This window comes from Cetorhinus maximus, chromosome 17 (assembly GCF_964194155.1).
Source record: "Cetorhinus maximus chromosome 17, sCetMax3.hap1.1, whole genome shotgun sequence".
In the NCBI taxonomy this organism is placed as follows: domain Eukaryota; kingdom Metazoa; phylum Chordata; class Chondrichthyes; order Lamniformes; family Cetorhinidae; genus Cetorhinus; species Cetorhinus maximus.
In genome coordinates, this window is record NC_135895.1 from 54,292,077 (window position 1) to 54,311,056 (window position 18,980).

The 18,980-nt window shown below is 42.5% G+C and overlaps 1 protein-coding gene across 1 annotated transcript in view; it reads left to right on the forward strand.

Annotated features, from left to right (window-relative positions):
• Positions 1 to 18,980, forward strand: part of dab1a (DAB adaptor protein 1a) — a 473,747-nt gene that overhangs the window by 427,960 nt on the left and 26,807 nt on the right. Inside the window, exons 16-20 of the mRNA XM_078561911.1 lie at positions 4,130 to 4,248; positions 11,376 to 11,538; positions 12,584 to 12,722; positions 14,022 to 14,163; positions 14,697 to 14,829. Of these exons, the coding sequence (XP_078418037.1) occupies positions 4,130 to 4,248; positions 11,376 to 11,538; positions 12,584 to 12,722; positions 14,022 to 14,163; positions 14,697 to 14,829 (696 nt within the window). The remainder of the gene's footprint in view (positions 1 to 4,129; positions 4,249 to 11,375; positions 11,539 to 12,583; positions 12,723 to 14,021; positions 14,164 to 14,696; positions 14,830 to 18,980) is intronic.

An 18,980-nucleotide genomic window follows, 5' to 3' on the forward strand; every position in this document is an offset into this window, starting at 1 on the left:
CCCCAGAGGGTGTCACATGTCACTGTAGCTTGCTGCGTGCTACACAACCTGGAGCTTCAAAGGGGGGAGGACCTGGCTGAGGAGGAGGTGGCAGAGTCGCACGTCTCCTCTGATGAGGAAGACATCGAAGGAGATGAGGGTGATGAGGTCCTTGAAGGTGAGGATATCAGTGATGAGGCCATCGAACTGGCCAGATGAGATAGGCACGCTTGTGAGACCCTAATAGTCACAATATTCATGGAGGATGGTGACGAGATGCAGTGAGGACAGTCCTGACATTCTCACCTTGCATCTGTGAACATTTGACTCCTCTGTGGCTGATGGTAGCACACATACCCTCAGTGCTCAGACTCATGTCATAGAGACACAACGGAAGTCCTAATGGTCGCAAGATTCCAGGATGATGATGATGACATGCAATGAGGACACTCCACAGATCTTCACACAGCCTCTGTGAATGTCTGACTCGTGCCTGGCTGAGGGCAGCTCACTTGCACTCTGTGATCAGAGTCATATCATGGAGACACATTCCTTTGATCCTTTGGCAGCCTTCAGCACCTGTCCCCTTCATGACCACACCATCATCGGACACGTACCTATCCCCTTCAGGACCACACCATCATCGGACACGCACCTGTCTCCTTCAGGACCACACCATCATCGGACACGCACCTATCCCCTTCATGACCACACCATCACCGGACACAGGTGCTGAAGAGATGTGGCGGGGGGGTCAGCCCCAGCTCAATAGTGCTGAGAGCACACAGAGGGAATGATGGAACTCTGTGATGCCTGTCCACGACATTCTGGCAGCAATGACAAGAATCATCGAGGTGCAGTCATCACTAATGTGTCCAGTGAGTGTGAAGCCAGACCATCACTTTGGTCTGAAGGCTACACACTGCACAAGGAAGAGGCTCTGGACTGAGGCGCTTACCTTTATCTTGTGCAGGAACCAAGGTTTTTCATCTGAATGACACGAGCATGCTCAGCATAACAAGAAACCATAGACAAGAAAACATTCTTGGGAGTTTATTTACAATAGTGAAGACTATGTACAAGTGATTAACACCTGTGCCCACGCAATGCAACTACATCTTCTTAACCTTCCTAACCCTGCCTCTATGTCTTGGTGCTCCCCACAGTGGAGGTGGAGGCAGCCTGTTGACTGCTATGCCCTGTTGTCTGTGATGAGTTTGGCAGGAATCTTCTGGAGGCCCCTGTAGGGCCCAGGCCTGCTTTGGGTATCATGCTGTGGGCCAGGTGCACCCTTCTCGACCTATGGAGCTGAAGATGATGGGGTCACAGGAAGAGGGGATTTGGGTCAGCCGGACATTCCCGGAATCACCTGGGTGGATGGTCCTGAGGTGTCAAGCTGCTGGTCCTCCTCCCTATGGGTGCCCGATGGCCCCAGGCTGATTCCATGAGGAGAAGGGGAAGCTGGAGTGAGATTGAGCTGCCCCGCACCCCTCACATGTTGACAATGTTGGAGGCCAACTATGGCATCAGCAATGGAGTTCAGCCCACACATCAGTGCAGGACTGATGTCCTGGATCAAGATCTCCATGGTGGCCGCCATCCTACCAGTGTTGACCTCGGTGTATTGGCATGCTGGCACTATCACCTCAGACTGAAGGCGCACAGACTCCTTCATCGTCCCTTGCAATCTGAGAAGTGCACCAGACATCCCTTCTTGATGTTCCCGTGATTGTATTTGCAGCTCCAACAACTGACTGAGGACCAAGTACAGATGCTCATCACCTGACTCGACTCAGATTTCTTGCCTCCAGCAGTCCTCCGAGTACCGGTGACCAAAGATGTCCATGCCTCCCCCTGCTGTGGAACAGATTGTGTGCTGTGCTGTGATCCTGAGGCTGCTCTACATCTAGGTCCCAGCGAGATGTGTGTCTCTGCGCTGGTGGAGAGTGTGGACGAGGGCAGTGACGAGTCTTCGAAAGTGTTGCCCTCAGGGTCCTAATCCGAGGTGCTCTCGGCGCTGTGGTTGGGGTCAAGGTTGCCTGAGGGTGACGTGTCAGATGTGCCTAGCGCAGAAAGTGGAGATTATTAGTGCTCGGCAGCCACATTACACACAGAACAGTGGACTCAGAGTAGCATTGACAGAGGGATGATGTGATGCAGGATCTTCACATGGATGCTTGCCACCGACCTCACCATCGCCGCAGGAGCGATGTCTCTTCAGCCAGCTTCAATGCACGACTCTCGAATGGAGTGAGGACCTTGATGCCCAGCACCCCACCTCCAGTCTGGGACCTCTCCCATTGATTGTGCACAATTTTGTCCTGTATAAAGACTGATGGAGAGAGTGTGAGCAAGGTGCATGCCTGACCAAATGAGGGGGAGGCCAGGCATGTGTGTGTGCTGAGTGAAGCCATGGATGGGATGAGGATGCAATCTCCAGAGGAGATGAGGTCAGATGGAGATGTGAGGATGTGTGTGAGAGAGTGACTGGTGATGCCTCTTGAACTGGCAGTGAGTGGGATGCCAGTGAATGTGTGATGGGCTTGTGAGTGTGTGGGTTGAAAGTGATGAGATCGCTGACTTACCCTGGTGGCACAGATGAGATCATTCATCCTTTCTCTACACTGGAAGGCTGACCCCTCGTGTAGCATTGGCACTGACCACCTCTGCCACCACCTCCCAAGATCGATCTGCCTCCTGCGGTCAGAGCAGGGGTAGAGGACATCATGGTAGGCGTCCATGGTGTCCAAGGTGTCCAAAAGGCGTCCCAGGGATATGTCACTGAATCAGGGGGCTGCACTCTTCTTGGCTTTTGGGGCCATGTCTTCACTGGAGCAGTCCTGGGTTGCAAGCATTGAGAAGTGTGCATGTGGCTGCAGTTTAAATATGGCGCCTGGAGTGAGAAAGCGACAAGGTGACGGTGTAGCGGACCAACCGGAGGCTGGCCCCCAGAGATCCAGTGTGTTTCCCATGACTGCATAATTTATGAGGTGGAAAGGGAATGATATGGCGTGAATAATCCGCCATTGCAACCAGCGCATAACATGTCTTTTTTCACACCTGCTACTGCACTTTGCGCAAATCTGTGACAATTCTGCCTTTGGTTTCCATTCCCTTACCCATTTTTATTGAAACCAGCGGCTGGATTTTCCCAGTTGGGTCACTATTACACTGTTGGGAATCCGGAAGTGGCCGTAGAAGGAAGTCGGTCACAATCTTCCCAGAGGCTGCCAATTAAGAAGCCGCCTCCAGGTGCCCCATCCAATTAAGGAGAGCAGGTGGACCATGAAAGCGGGAGACCCAATAGGAGGGCCTGTAGGATTGTCCAGCCAGTAACCTCACCAGGAGAGGTGGGCACTGCCAAGGCATATAGGAGACCACGAGGGCACTTCAAAACGCTGGCGCTTTCTGCAGCATTGGAAAAAATTATAAATTGCGCATAGCTACAGTTATCAGGCCATCATTGTGGATGGGGAGCCCATCCACATGATGGTTTGCAGCTGTGGCCATGCTGTTGCAGCCCAGTGGGCTCATGAAGGCATCAAGAAGACAAGGAAGATAACAATTGTGCAATCATCATTTCTCCAATTGGCCCATTAACAGGCATAACTGGCTAGCTGCTATTATTGTACATAACAGTAGCTCGCTCAGAGTTAAATATTTCTTAACTGCAGATTTTTAAAGTTCTGTATCTTCTGGAAACAAGTATCTTTGAAATTTAGAGGTACATTCAGCAAACCAATGTGGAGCTACCTTCTAAGAGAGCATGATTTGAAGATAGAGTTTTGGCATTATATGGCTGATTCTCTAACCACACTCGCTCAAAATGAAGCTGCCCACCAGGAAAGCTGACTTGCCCCATAATGACCTCTGTCAAACTGCAGCACAATCATTTTGTTGCAGAAAATTTCCCAATTAGTTAATATGCAATATTATTGTGTTAATTTATGAAGTGGATTGGTTGCAATGTGCCAAAAGTAATTATGAAATTCATACTTTTTTGAAATGTATTGATGTAAAGACAGGTCAGTAGTTTTAAATGACCTTCAGGAGTTGTATGTTTTATCCCTGCACAAATAAGAAAATCAATCGATCAAAGAGGAGCACACAAACATTACAAAACAGATAACTTATTATTCTGAAAGCTTAACCGTCAGTTGCTGTGAACACTGTTTGGAATATGGTGAAAACATACCAGATCATGCTTCAATCAGTGAATTATATACTGCTTTATGTTGCATTAGGCATTATACAGCCAAGTGGTTACTGGTAAGTTTCTCTGACTAAAAGTTTAGTTGTTCAAAATTTTAGATAACTGGTAGGGAGCAATGCAATTGGATTCAAGATCCTTAGGCTAAAGAAGGGTGGGTGGTGGGGTTAAAAACAAAACAACCAGAGAAATGTATGTGAAGCACAGGCTGTAAAGGGAATGAGCCCCAGCTAATATTGCTTGGTTTCAGAATCCCTTCAGACCGGAACTGATGTCCTAGGGGGAATATTTGCTAGAGTGGTTGGGGAGGGTTTAAACTAAAGTGGCAGAGGGATGGGAACCTATGTAAGGAGTCAGAGGAGGGGGAAATCAAGGACAAGAACAAAAGACAGAAAGGGGAATAAGAAAAGTGATAGACAGAGAAATCAGGGGTAAGAATCAAATAGGCCCTCAGTGAAAAATAGTGGGAATGGGACAAGTAATGTTAAAAAGACAAGCCTTAAGGCTTTGTGCCTTAACGCGAGGAGCATTCACAATAAAGTGGATGAATTAACCGCGCAAATAGACGTAAACAGGTATGATATAGTCGGAATTACAGAGGCATGGCTGCAGGGTGACCAGGGATGGGAACTGAACATCCAGGGGTATTCAGTATTTAGGAAGGACAGATAAAAAGGAAAAGACGGTGGAGTTGCATTGCTGGTTAAAGAGGAAATTAATGCAATAGTGAGGAAAGATTTTAGCTCCGATGATGTGGAATCTGCATGGGTAGAGCTGAGAAACACTAAGGGGCAAAAACATTAGCGGGGGTTGCATATAGACCCCCAAACTGTAGTGGTGATGTTGGGAATGGCATTAAAGAGGAAATTAGAGACGCATGCAATAAAGGAATATCTGTAATTATGGGTGACTTTAATATGCATATAGATTGGGCAAATCAAATTAGTAACAATACTGTAGAGGAGGAATTCCTGGAGTGTATACGGGATGGTTTTCTGGACCAATACGTTGAGGAACCAACTAGAGAACAGGCCATCTAGACTGGGTATTGTGTAATGAAAAAGGAATAATTGGCAATCTAGTTGTGCAAGGCCCCTTGGGGATGAGCGACCATAATATGATAGAATTCTTCATCAAGATGGAGAATGACATAGTTGATTCTGAGACTAGGGTCCTGAATCTTGAATCTTGATAAAGGAAACTACGATAGTATGAGACGCGAATTGACTATGGTGGATTGGGAAACGTTACTTAAAGGGGTGACAGTGGATAGGCAATGGCAAACGTTCAAAGGGCGCATGGGTGAACTGCAACAATTGTTTATTCCTGTCTGGCGCAAAAGTAAAATAGGAAAGGTGGCCAAACCATGGATTACAAGGGAAATTAGAGATAGTATTAGATCCAAGGAAAAGGCATACAAATTGGCTAGAAAAAACAACAGACCTGAGGATTGGGAGCACTTTAGAATTCAGCAAAGGACGACCAAGGGATTGATTAAGAGGGGGAAAATAGAGTATGAGAGTAAGCTTGCAGGGAACATAAAAACTGATTGTAAAAGTTTCTATAGGTATGTGAAGAGAAAAAGATCGGTGAAGACAAATGTAGATCCCTTACAGTCTGAAACAGGGGAATTTATAATGGGGAGCAAAGAAATGGCTGACCAACTAAATACATACTTTGGTTTTGTCTTCACAAAGGAGGACACAAATAACATACCAGAAATGTTGGGGAACACAGGATTTAGTGAGAGGGAGGAACTGAAAGAAATCAGTATTAGTAGGGAAATGGTGTTGGAGAAATTGATGGGATTGAAGGTCGATAAATCCCCAGGGCCTGATAATCTACACCCTAGAGTACTTAAGGAAGTAGCCCTAGAAATAGTGGATGCATTGGCGGTCATCTTCCGAGATTCTATAGACTCTGGAACAGTTCCTACAGATTGGAGGTAGCTAATGTAACCCCACTGTTTAAAAAGGGAGGTAGAGAGAAAACAGGTAATTATAGACCAGTCAGCCTGACGTCAGTAGTGGGGAAAATTTTAGAGTCCATTATAAAAGATTTAATAGCTGAGCACTTGGAAAACAGTGGCAGAATCGGACAGAGTCGGCATGGATTTACGAAAGGGAAATCATGTTTGACAAATTTACTGGAATTTTCCGAGAATGTAACTAATAGAGTTGATGAGGGGGAGCCAGTGGATGTGGTTTATTTGGACTTTCAGAAGGCTTTCAACAAAGTCCCACATAAGCGTGTAAAATTAAAGTGCATGGGATTGAGAGTAGTGTATTGAGATGGATAGAAAACTGGTTGGCAGACAGGAAACAAAGAGTAGGAATAAACGGGTCTTTTTCCGAATGGCAGGCAGTGACTAGTGGGGTACCGCAGGGATCAGTGCTGGAACCCAGCTATTTACAATATATATTAATGATTTAGATGAGGGAGCTAAATGTAATATCTCCAAATTTGCAGATGACACAAAGCTGGGTGGGCGGGTGAGCTGTGAGGAGGATGCAGAGATGCTTCAGGGTGATTTGGACAAGCTGAGTGAGTGGGCAAATGCATGGCAGATGCAATATAATGTGGATAAATGTGAGGTTATCCACTTTGGTAGCAAAATCAGGAAGGCATATTATTATCTGAATGGCTATAAATTGAGAGAGGGGAATGTGCAACGAGCCCTAGGTATCCTCATACACCAGTCACTGAAGGTAAGCATGCAGGTGCAGCGAGTAGTAAAGAAGGCAAATGGTTTGTTGGCCTTCATAGCGAGAGGATTCAAGTACAGGAGCAGGGATGTCTTGCTGCAATTATACAGGGCGTTGGTGAGACCACACTTGGAATATTGTGTGCAGTTTTGGTCTCCTTATCTGAGGATGGATGTTCTTGCTATAGAGGAAGTGCAACGAAGGTTTACCAGACTGGTTCCTGGGATGGTGAGACTGACACATGACGAGAGACTGAGTCGGTTAGGATTATATTCGCTGGAGTTCAGAAGAATGAGGGGGGGATCTCATAGAAACCTATAAAATTCTAACAGGACTAGACAGGGTAGATGCAGGAAGGATGTTCCCGATGGTGTGGGAGGCCGGAACCAGGGATCATAGTCTGAGGATACGGGGTAGACCATTTAGGACTGAGATGGGGAGAAATTTCTCCACCCAGAGAGTGGTGAGCCTGTGGAATTCGCTATCACAGAAAGTAGTTGAGGCCAAAACATTGTATGTTTTCAAGAAGGAGTTAGATATGGGGCGAAAGGGATCAAAGGGTATGGGGAGAAAGTGGGAGCAGGCTATTGAGTTGGATGATCAGCCATGATCATAATGAATGGTGGAGCAGGCTCGAAGGGTCGAATGGCCTACTCCTGCTCCTAGTTTCTATGTTTCTATGTTTCCCGGTCATCACTGCCAAACATCAGATGTGGAGAATGGGTACTTGGCCAAGGCACTGGAAGATGGACAGTACCTATGGGGATTGCACTCTAGCATGAGTCAGTACCTTCAGCAGAACAGAGGAGAAAATGTGACAGTGAAAATTTGTCTGGTTGTTGTTAAGAATTTAGGGGTAATCCTCTGAAACTGGTTGCACTTCTAACAGTGTCTTTTTAGTTAGTTTTAAAACAAATTGTCATTTTTGAAATACATTGTAATGCATTTAAACTCAGAGTGTTCAGCAATTTCTCCTGAAAAATGACATTTTTCAATTTATTTCACATGCTTTATAATACAATCCTTTTGCTGTCAGTTTATTTTCTTGGAGCTGTATGGCGCTTGCTCGTAATTCCTCTACCAATATCAACATCAATGTTTAAATAACTTTGTTGAATTAGAAACAAGGAATTTGATAAATACACATTAAAAATTTGTTGCTCACATTACATAGCAGAATCTCAACTCTCTTCTGTAAATAATTTGAATACAAAGCAACTTAGAGACATATCTTTGAAAAAAGGAGTTTGTTCATGATTTGTTGACAATTTATCATTTCCAGATGAAAATAAAAACTCTGAATGTTATCAATCTGAAGGAAAAGCAGAAAATGTTAGAAATGCGCTGCAAGACAATTGATATCAACTTTGATGGCAGGTCCTGTCCAAAATGTTAACCTTGCTTTCTCTTCCAGGTACTGGTTGTTACAGGTTTAGAGCCTTGCCTTAGATGTATTCTCAGCAGCAACAGTGCTAGTTACTCCTGTAAGCAGTCCCAGTGTTTTACATTTTGGACAATGCCCATATTGTCCAATATCTAGCTATGCAATAACATAGCCCAACAAGTTAGAATAGTACCCCCTTGTAATCCACTGGTGAGGTTTATTATTTGCTTAATGAGCTTATTCTTTGCAGTCTACAGAGGAACAACTTCAAAGCTTAGTGCTTTTCAAGCATTATCTCCATGCTATTCTTTTTAAAACTTGTGCAAATGTATTTGGCTGTGAGAACCTAGTATTGTAACATGGTCAAGAAAATTCAAAACATCAAACAGCATGGACAAATAAACACCCAATCCTATCACACCTGCATAACTGCAATATCCCAACCAAATTCTGGACATGACATTTGGCATTTCTCGTGTAAAGATTTACCTGTGCTCAGAAGTCCATAAATAGCCAACACTGTGCTCAGCAGCTTGAAAGTTTTCTTAAAATTTGACCCTTATCATTGAGTGGCAAATAACTTCATAGTCTGTACAGCCACATCTACCTCATCTCTTCAAGCTGAATAATTATTTATCAATAAGTATTGTCTGGGTCCTTTCTCTCTCATTTTCATTCTATCAGTATGCTTCAGGCATTCAATGATCAGTGCTGAGAATAGAAAGATAGAACTTGCATTTAAATAGCACCATTTGCATCCTCAGAACATACCAAAATATTTCACATTCAATAAAGTGAAATTACTGTTGTAGAAAATGCACCGTTTTAGAAAAATTTAGAGAATTTAATTGTTTCTCCAGAAGGATGATATATATTGACAGGTTTGATCCTGCCACTCATTCCCATTTGCTTGTGCTTTTAACAAAGGTCACTGGATAGAAAGTTGAATATTTTGATTTTGGAAAAAATTGATATAAAACTTCAGTCTTTGACAGTTTTGGAAAAGCAAAATACTGTGGATGCTGGAAATCTGAGTTAACACTCAGGTTAGCTAGCATCTGTGAGGAGAGAAACAGTTAAAATTTCAGGTCAATGACCTTCCTGTTTCTTCCACCACTGCCTGACTTGCTGAGTATTTCCAGCATTTTCTTTCTTTTTTACCAGACTGCTGAGCACCCAACTTCCCTTCCTGGCCCTCATTTTAGCTGATAGTGTTAATGGCTCTCTCTTTCTTCAGGTGTTGTGCATCTCTCCTTTAAATCTGCTATCATCATCCTCTCCTCAAAAAAATGACCAACCCTTGACTCCACAGTCCTTGTAAACTACCATCCAATTTCCAACCTCGCTTTCCCTCCAAAGTTCTTGAATGTGTTGTTGTTTCCCAAAGCCATCTTTCCCAAAGCTCCATATTTGAATCCTTCCAAGTAGGTTCCCCCAGCCCAGCCACAGCCAAAACAGCTCTCATCAAAGTCACATATAATATTCTGTGTGACTGTGACAAAGGTAGATTTTCCCTCCTTGTCCTTCTTGACTTGTTTGCGACCTTTGACTCAATTGGCAGCACCATCTTCCTCTGCTGTCCAACTGGGTGAGACAGCTCTACCTGATTCCATTCTTGTCTATCTAATCAGAGCCAGAGAATAACTTGCAATGGACTCTCTACCACACCATTACCTTTGGTATCCCCCAAAAATCTATCCTTGGCCCCTTTCTATTTCTCATCTGCATGCTGCCCCTCAGTGACAACATCCAAAAGCATAGTTAGTTTTTACATATAGGCTGACAACATCCAGCTGTACCTCACCATCACCTCTCTCAGTTCTTCCACTCTTGCTAAGCTATCAGAATGCTTATCCAACATCCAGTTCTGGATGAGCAGAAATTTTCTCCTAGTAACTATTGGGTAGACTGAAACCATTGTTTTCTGAACCCACTCCAAACTCTGTTCCAGAGCTACTGACTCCACCCCTCTCCCTGGCAGAAATCTGAGATTGAGCCAATCTGTTTGCAACCTTGGTGTCATCTTTGATCCCAGAGCTTCTGGCCTCATATTTGCACCAACACCAAGGCAGCCTATTTCCACCTCTTTAACAATGCCTGACTTCGCCCCTATCTCAGCTCATCTGAGCTGAAATCCTCATTCAGATCTTTGTTACCTCTGGACTTGACTATTTGAATGCATGCCAGGCTGGTCTCACTCATTCTACCCTCCATCAACTCCTCAAGATTCCATAAACAGCAACAACTTAAATTTATAGAGCACCATTATCGTAATAAAACGTCCCAAGGCATTTCATAGAAGCATTAGAAAAGAAAATATGATACTGAGGTGCATAAGGAGATATTAGCTACATCAGATTATTAAAAGCTTGGTTAAAGAAATAGGTTTTAAGGAGCACCTTGAAGGAGGAAAGCGGGGTAGAGAAGCAGATAGATGTAGGGAGGCAATTAAAAAGATTGGGGCCTAGGCAGCTGAAGATGCTGCCCATGTCTTAACTCACACAAGTGCCATTCCGCTATCATCTCTGTATTCACTGACCTATACATCGTCTCCCAGTCATGCAAAGTCTTGATTTTAAAATTCTCATCCTTGTTTTTAGATCCCTCCATGGATTCACCCCTCTATGTCGCTGTCCCTGTCATCTCCTCCAGCCCACAATCCTCTGGGATAACTGCACTCCTCTAATTCTGAACTCTTAACTATACCCTATTTTATTGCTTCACCTTTGATTGCTGCATCTTCAGCTGCCTAGGCCCCAATCTCTGTAATTGCCTCTCTACATCTATCCACTTCTCTACCCCGCTTTCCTCCTTCAAGGCACTCCTTAAAACCTATCTCTTTAACCAAGCTTTTAATAATCTGATGTAGCTAATATCTCCTTATGCACCTCAGTGTCATATTTTCTTTTGTAATGCTTCTATGAAATGCCTTGGGACGTTTTATTACGATAACGGTGCTCTACAAATTTAAGTTGTTGTTATGGAATCTTGTTAAAAGTACACAGCACAACTATGTTTAGATCAGACGTCCCAGGAAAAGAGATTTTTTTTGTCAATATGATCTTCCAGATTTATTATAATCTCTATCTGATTTCAGCAAAGACACACTTGCGGAATTAAATGATCAATCAAACGTAGTAAATATTAACAAAGTGGGAGGACATTGGAAAAGATCATTGGGGAATCCATCGCAGCCAATTGATTGCATTCTTTCTTCTTGGTCCTCATGGAGCACTTGTGATCCTTGCCAGAACAAACGTGTAAGTATGGCAATGAAAATCAGTACAAATAAGGGTCCATGCAATCTGACTCTCATGATCAGAAAGGAAGGAATATTACTCAGTAATAGTTTGACAACTTCTGTACTCTGCCAAAAAATATTCTTGAAAAATAAAAGCATCCGGCCCTGGATATGGATAGCCCATCATAGTTGTGAAAGCTCCTCCATAAACATCCATAAGCCATGCCTGAAACAAGCATTTAGCTCTTTACATATGCACATAAGAGGGTCTATTGTGGGTTTGATGTTCCCTTTACAAAATTGGATTGCTCATGACATGCTGTGGTCAGGTTCTTCAGTCCTTAAAGTTACTGCTTCGGACTGGCATGGAAAAATAACGTCAAGTTGTTTTACTGACCTCATGTGGAAACATGAGAAGCAAAAGCACATCTTTCAACTCAGCTTTAAATCCACAGTGGCTGCTTTGTGCATTTTGTCATTACTTCGATCATTCTCAGATTCTCCTAATAACTCCAGCTGCCATCCACACCAAACTATCTTGGTGTTCCTTGAGACTGGCAATTGCCTCCAGGGTCAGTAACAAGCATTAAGGCTAGCCCAATTGTCATTGGCACATGCAGCAAGACTGAGCCTCAATTTCCAGGCCTCAGTGTCAACTCAATGGAAAATGTGATGCAGTAGTGGTTTGTGGGATGTAACCATACAAGTCATGAAGGGTTGTGTTGAACTAGATGAACACAACTATAGTGGGGGAGACACTACAGTTGACCTTTGTATCCTCAAGCTTGGAAGAAATAAGATCATGAAAAGTGAGAAAAAGTTACATGTTCACTCTGTACTGTAATACACAGTTAGAAATCTTACCTGCAATTTTACCAGCCTTTCAAGTTGATAACAAGACTGTCATTCAATCCTTTCTCCAATGGAATTGAAGAAAGCAAAAATTGAAACTAGTGATGCAGACTCAATGGAGCACCAATATGTTTACCCAGTACACTTTAACTAGCCATGATTTATGATACTAACTCCTTTATGTTCAGTGCTTGCCACCTCAATTTATATAGTACAGGTATGCAAGACTTGAAGTACCATCTCAGTTTGGTGGCGCATCATGCGACTCTTTTGACAGAGAAGAGGAGTCCTGCCCAGCAGGTGCCTGCAGAACCAGGAGTTTGTGCGAGGGTTTCGTATGTGCTGAAACAGGTAATAAATGTTTTCAGTAAAATATAACCCAACTATTGTGGAAGAACTGAAACTTCATTTAACATTATAATGTTTATCAGCAATCAGCTTCTGCAGAGCGCTGAATAAAATTAACCCTAATTTTTTTAATGTGCTGATTGGAGTTAATCATGGATCACTAGTAATATTTGGGAGTATCCTTACTTGCTGGATTATACCCAATCTTTCTGTTTTCAATCTATGGCCAAAAAATGGATGTCCTCTCCTGTACAGTGGGCTAACCAATGAAAATGAAACAATAATAAATCCTCTAAAGCAGACTGTAACCTGCAAGTAAGAATCAGATAGGTGCAAGTAGCAATGGGAGGTAAAATTAGCTTATCACTCATTAAATTAACACAGATTTCAACACTGGTGAGTGAGAAATGCAAATTTTACAGACTAGTAGCTGCAAATCCTCCACAAGGATACAGAGAAAAGATTCAACATTTGTTCTCTAAAACCTTCTTTAATATTACAAATTTTTTTAGTTTGATTTTGGGAGGTGAATGACATTGCCAGGGCAATATTTATTGCCTATTGCTAGTTACTCTGTGAGCATTAAGAGCCAATCATGTAGTGTGGGATTGGAGTCACATGTATGTTAGGCCCGATAGAGGGTAGCAGGTTCCCTTCCCTGGAGGACATTAGTGAATTGGTTCATTTGGGTTTTTATCACAATTGCATGCAAGTTTCCAAATTTGATTTCATCAATTCTATCCTAGGTTAGAATAACTTATCTTGCCTTACAACCAAATCCTCTTAGTTCTTTCCCAGCAAGTTTAGATTGATTAGATATATTCAATAACTGTACAAAAATCCATTTTTGCAAATGGACAAAATCATGAGTCCTCTGCACTAAGTTAGTTTTTAAATATTTATTCTAATAAAAATACTCAATCTGTTGGGCCAGACCTAAACAGAAGGGATTATTGTGGTGTCCCCTTTTTAAGAGGAGTCATTTGATTGAATCCTTGTGGGACCAAGTTAACTAAGACTCAAATTTTTATTGGCCTACTTAAAATAGGACCCTATATTATGTACTAACATTATCCCCTTCAATGTGCTGGCTTAATAGGATTGTGTCACTTGTAAGTTCAGTTTTATGTATAGGAGGATCTTTAAAATATTCTGGTTACCTAAATTTAGATACTGCCATAATTCTGCTTCTATATACAGTAAACCATGTATTTTAATCAGTCAGACTGAAAACAATAAGTTATGACTGAAATTATCTTGTAGTTTACACTGAAATACATGTTCTCTGGGATGTGTTTTAAGGTAGGTGCATTCCTCGCAGACTCCGTTGTAATGAAGATGATGATTGTGGAGATCAGTCTGATGAGAATGGATGCAGGAGAGTTAGTAACGCATGTTCCAGGGAGACCGAACAGTATTGGGCCGTGCAGCATATTGGAAGTGGGTATGTATCCTCTAGTAAGTCCAGATCTGACTGGTATTTCAATACAACACTATAAATGTGTGCACTATTGATTCTAGATCAGCGGTACTCACAATACAAACCACCAGGCACCCAAAAGGGCAAGTGGCGCCTCAATTTAATGTCTCATCGAAAAGACAACAACTCCAACAGTGCAGCGCTCCTTCAGTACTATATTGAGGTGAGATAAATGAGGAAGTAATAGTGAAGCTAAGCTTGGGTTTTAAATGGTTACAAATCTTAGAAGGAAGAAATGATATTTGGTTTTAGGGCAATGCCTGCTTTGAAGTCCTTGGAAAGAACGGGTAGAACCAGAGACTGCGTGATGAATTATGATTCAACACAGTGGTAGATAATGCAGGAGAGAGGAAGAGAATCTAGGACAATATGTTTGGTGCATAGAATGAGGGAGGAAACAAGAGCAGAATATCTGTACCATAAGGAAAAGTTCACTGGCAGGTGTGTGTTGGTGAATTTAATTTGTGTTTAAATTAATCGTTTTCATATGTTTCCAGATACAACATTTTAACTGAGACTCTGGAGGGAACTGTTCTAGACAACAGATATTATGGAGGAAGCTGTGCACCATACTATATAAATAATGTAAGATTCAGAAAACCACACAATTTAGAATTCTACAGCCCTGAGGTAAATACACACTGTGAGGACAATCATTGATTTTCTTTTCAAATTCAAAAAATTTTTAACTGCAGATTCTGTATGAGCTTATTTTTTTTAAAATACTTTGTTCAGATTGGTAAATAAAAACTTAGATTTACATATAATTTTTTAACATAAACAAAATGTCCCAAGGTGCTTCACACACCACCAAGCCACATAAAGAAATCTTAAAACTGGGTAGAATTAAGAAGTGACTTTAAGAAGAAGAGAAAGGTAGGGAGGCAGAGAGGTTTATGGAGGGAATTCCAGAGCCTAGTCCCCAGGCAGCTGACATCGACACTAATAAAATGATGAAAATCAGAGATGAGCAAGAGACCAGAATTGGAGGAGCACTGAGATTTTGTAGAGTTGTAGACTAGAGGAGGTTTAAGTGATACGGAGGGGAGAGGTCATGGAAGGATTTGAAAACAAGGATAAGAATTTTAAAATTGAGGTATTACTGGACCGGGAGTCAATGTAGGTCAGCGAACAGAAGGGTATTGGGTGAACAGAACTTAGTACAAGTTAGAATATGGACAATGTGATCCTTTGGGCACCTCGCAAATCAATTTTTAAACATTTCTTATTTCCCATCAGCATGCGGTGACATCATCCAAAAGCGCAATGTTAGTTTTCACGTTTATGTTGATGACACCCAACTTTACCACACTATCAGCTCTCTCGACTCCTCCACCTTTGCTACCTATCAAACTGCTTATCTGACATCCAGTGATGAGCAGAAATTTCTTCCAATTAAATACTGGGAAGACTAAAGCCATTGTTTTTGTTTCCTGCCTCAAATTCCATTCCCCAACTACTGGCTCCATTCCTCTCCCTAGTAACAATCTGAGATTAAGCTGGTCTGTTCGCCACCTTGGTGCCAACTTTGACCCCAAGATGAGCTTCCAACCACATATTTACACAATCACTAAGACTGGCTATTGCCTATTCTACTTCTGTAACATTGCCTGACGCCACCCTTGACTCAGTTCATCTGCTGCTGAAACCCTCATTCATGCCTTTGTTACATCTAGACTTGACTATTCCAATGCACTCCTGGCTGATCTCCCACATTATATTTGCCATTAATGGAGGTCAACAAACACCCTGCTACCATGTCTGAACTCGCAACAAGTCCGGTTCACCTATCACCCCTCTACTTACTGACCTACATTGGCTCCTGGTCAAGTAATGTCTTGATTTTAAAATTCTCAACCTTGTTTTCAAATCCCTACATGGCCTCACCCCTCCCTAACTCTATAATCTCCTCCAGCCCCACAACGCTTTGAAATATCTGCGGTCCTCTAATTTTGGCCTTTAGATCATTCCCAATTTTAATCACTCCACCATTGTGCCTTCAGTTTCCAAAGCCCTAAGCTCTGGAATACCCTCCCTATACCTCTCCACCATGCTCTCCTTCTTTAAGACATTCCTTAAAAACTACCTCTTTAACCAAACTTTTGGTCACCTGACCTAGTTTTTCCTTATGTGGGTCAGTGTCATATTTTACCCCTGTGAATCACCTTGAGATGTTTTATTATGTTAAAGGCATAATATAAATATAAGTTGTAGTTGTTGTTGTATTTATTCATTCATGGAATGTGGCTGTCTCTGTCAAGGCCAGCATTTATTGTCCATTTTTGAGAAGGTGACATTAAGCTGCTACAGCCCATGTGGTTTAAATATATGACCACATCCAATGCAGCTCCATGCACAAACACACTGGGCGGGATTTTCCACACCCACCCACGGCCGTGATTTTCTGGTCCCGCTGCAAGTCAATGGACTTCTGGCTGGGGCGTTGCCTCGCCTGCGGTGGGTCCCACCCACAACAGGGCCAGAAAATCCCGGCCACTGTCTCCATTGATGTAGCCAGCTATAAATCTACTTCAACAACTGCCTACCTAATCTATGATTTTCTATCTTGAGGGCCAACCTCTTATGTGATACTGTATCAAAAGACTTGCTGAAGCCTAGATAGACTTTGATCATGGAGTTACCTTTATCCGTAAATTCTAATACCTCCCTAAAAAATTCAAACTAGTTAATCAGTTATGATCCTCCTCCCTGTAGTAATTATGGTTTTATTTAGTGTGCAATGTACCTTTAAGAATAATACTTGTTAAGAAAGATCACATGCCCTGTAGTAACCAATAGGAGAGTAGCGTGGGCTCTCTCAGCAGTCAGTGTAGATTTAGAGTTAGAGTTGGAGATTATTGTCTGAACTGAATCTGGATTTCAAGAAGGTGCTAAAGATAACACTAGCAATGGAAAGTGCAGTAAGAGATTCAAAAGCAGTACAGGGTGCGCAAAATTGTGCCGGCATCTACATCAGCTGGAAGTGGCATGAAAAAGCGAGACTCTGCCGAGAAGCGGGAAACAGCCCCCACTAGCCGAAGAATAAAGAAAAATAACTTAGCAGTGAAATTGAAGAATAATTTTAATAGAGGTGGAAACAATCAGTCTTTTAGCGATTGGCAGTTTAAAAAATCGAATGCTACTATTGTCACAGAAACAGACATATAATGAGGCAGTGCAAGAAAAGATCCAAACAGGCTTGTAAACAAAAGAAGAAGCCCAATGAAATCTACAATGTACAAGAGCCTGAAACAACAAATTCAGACATTTACTCATTGTTTAATTTGAAACTTGGAAAGACAGAACCAATATTTGTCATTGTGAAAGTAAATAGCAAACCTGTTAGGATGGAAGTGAACACCGGAGCTTCCATTACAGTAATTGGGGAACACATCTTCAGATATTTGAATAATGCTGAATATCAATTAAGTTTAGAAGAAACAGCCACCAAGCTAAAAACATATATGGGTGAAGACATTCAAGTAAAAGGCATAAGCAGAGTAACTGTCCATTATGGAAGTCAATCGGCAAAGCTAGCAGTGTTGGAAGTGGAGGATCAAGCCTTCTAGGGCAAAATTGGCTAAAGGAAATCAACCTTAATCGGCCACTGAGATTCCAAAACGAAGCTGGAAGCATTCCTGGTTTGAAAAAGGAGTGTATAAGGACTCAACAACCTGAAGAAATGCAGGCTGTCTTAAGCCAAACCCTGGAAGAACAGCAGAAGAAACTTGAGGAGACCCTGCTTGATGACAGAGTTTGAGACAAGATGAGCAACCTTCGAAGGCAAAAAGAAAACCTGCTGAAAGACCTTCACGCACTCAGGTCAAAGTGTGTACCCCTGGAAAAATATGAAGAGAAACAAAGAATCCAGCACTTCTCTGAACAAACTGAAGAATGAGTTGGCAAAGAAGTCACAACAATGTTCAATTTTCCAGGAAGCAGCAAACAAATACAAAAAAGAGACGGAAGAGCTGAAGAATCAGCTAAATGAAGCCAAAGAAGCTTTGGAAGCAAAAGTCGCAGAATTTTCCAAGAAGCAGACAGATAATGAAATTTTGGGAGACACAACCACTGAGCTGAGACAGGGTGAGCTTGTATCTGAGAGAAGTCTGGCCAACAGTGAAGTCAAAAAGAAGGCCGAGATTAAAGTCTGAGCTAGAGAAAAGAAAAGTGCACATTCCAAGCGAGGGAGGTAATCTATTTGGGTCACCGGGTAGATTCACAAGGCCTCCACCCAATTGAGGAGAAAATGAGAGCCATAAGAAAGGCACCTGTGCCAAAGAATGCCTCAGAGCTCAAATCATTCCTAGGAATGATCAACTATTACGGGCGGTTCTCACCCAATTTGTCTACAGTGCTGGCCCCCTGCATTCGCTACTCAAAAAGAACCAACATTGGTCCTGGGAGGCACTCCAGAAAGAAGCGTCCATAAAGGTGAAACAATTGTTACACCCGTCCAATCTATTAGTGCATTATGACCAGATGAAAGAATTGATGCTGAAATGTGATGCATCTCCCTATGGAGTGGGAGCAGTGCTCTCTCATCAGATGGTAGACAGCATGGAACGGCCAATAGATTACGTATCAAGAATGCTCACCACAGCGGAAAAGGATATACTCGCAGATAGAAAAAGAAGGCCTGTCCATCATCTTTGGTGTCAAGAAATTTCACCAGTATGTACATGGCCTCCATTTTACAATCATTTCAGAGCACAAACCATTGCTCGGATTGTTTACTGAGGACAAGGCTATAGCACCCATAGCCTCAGCAAGGATGCAAC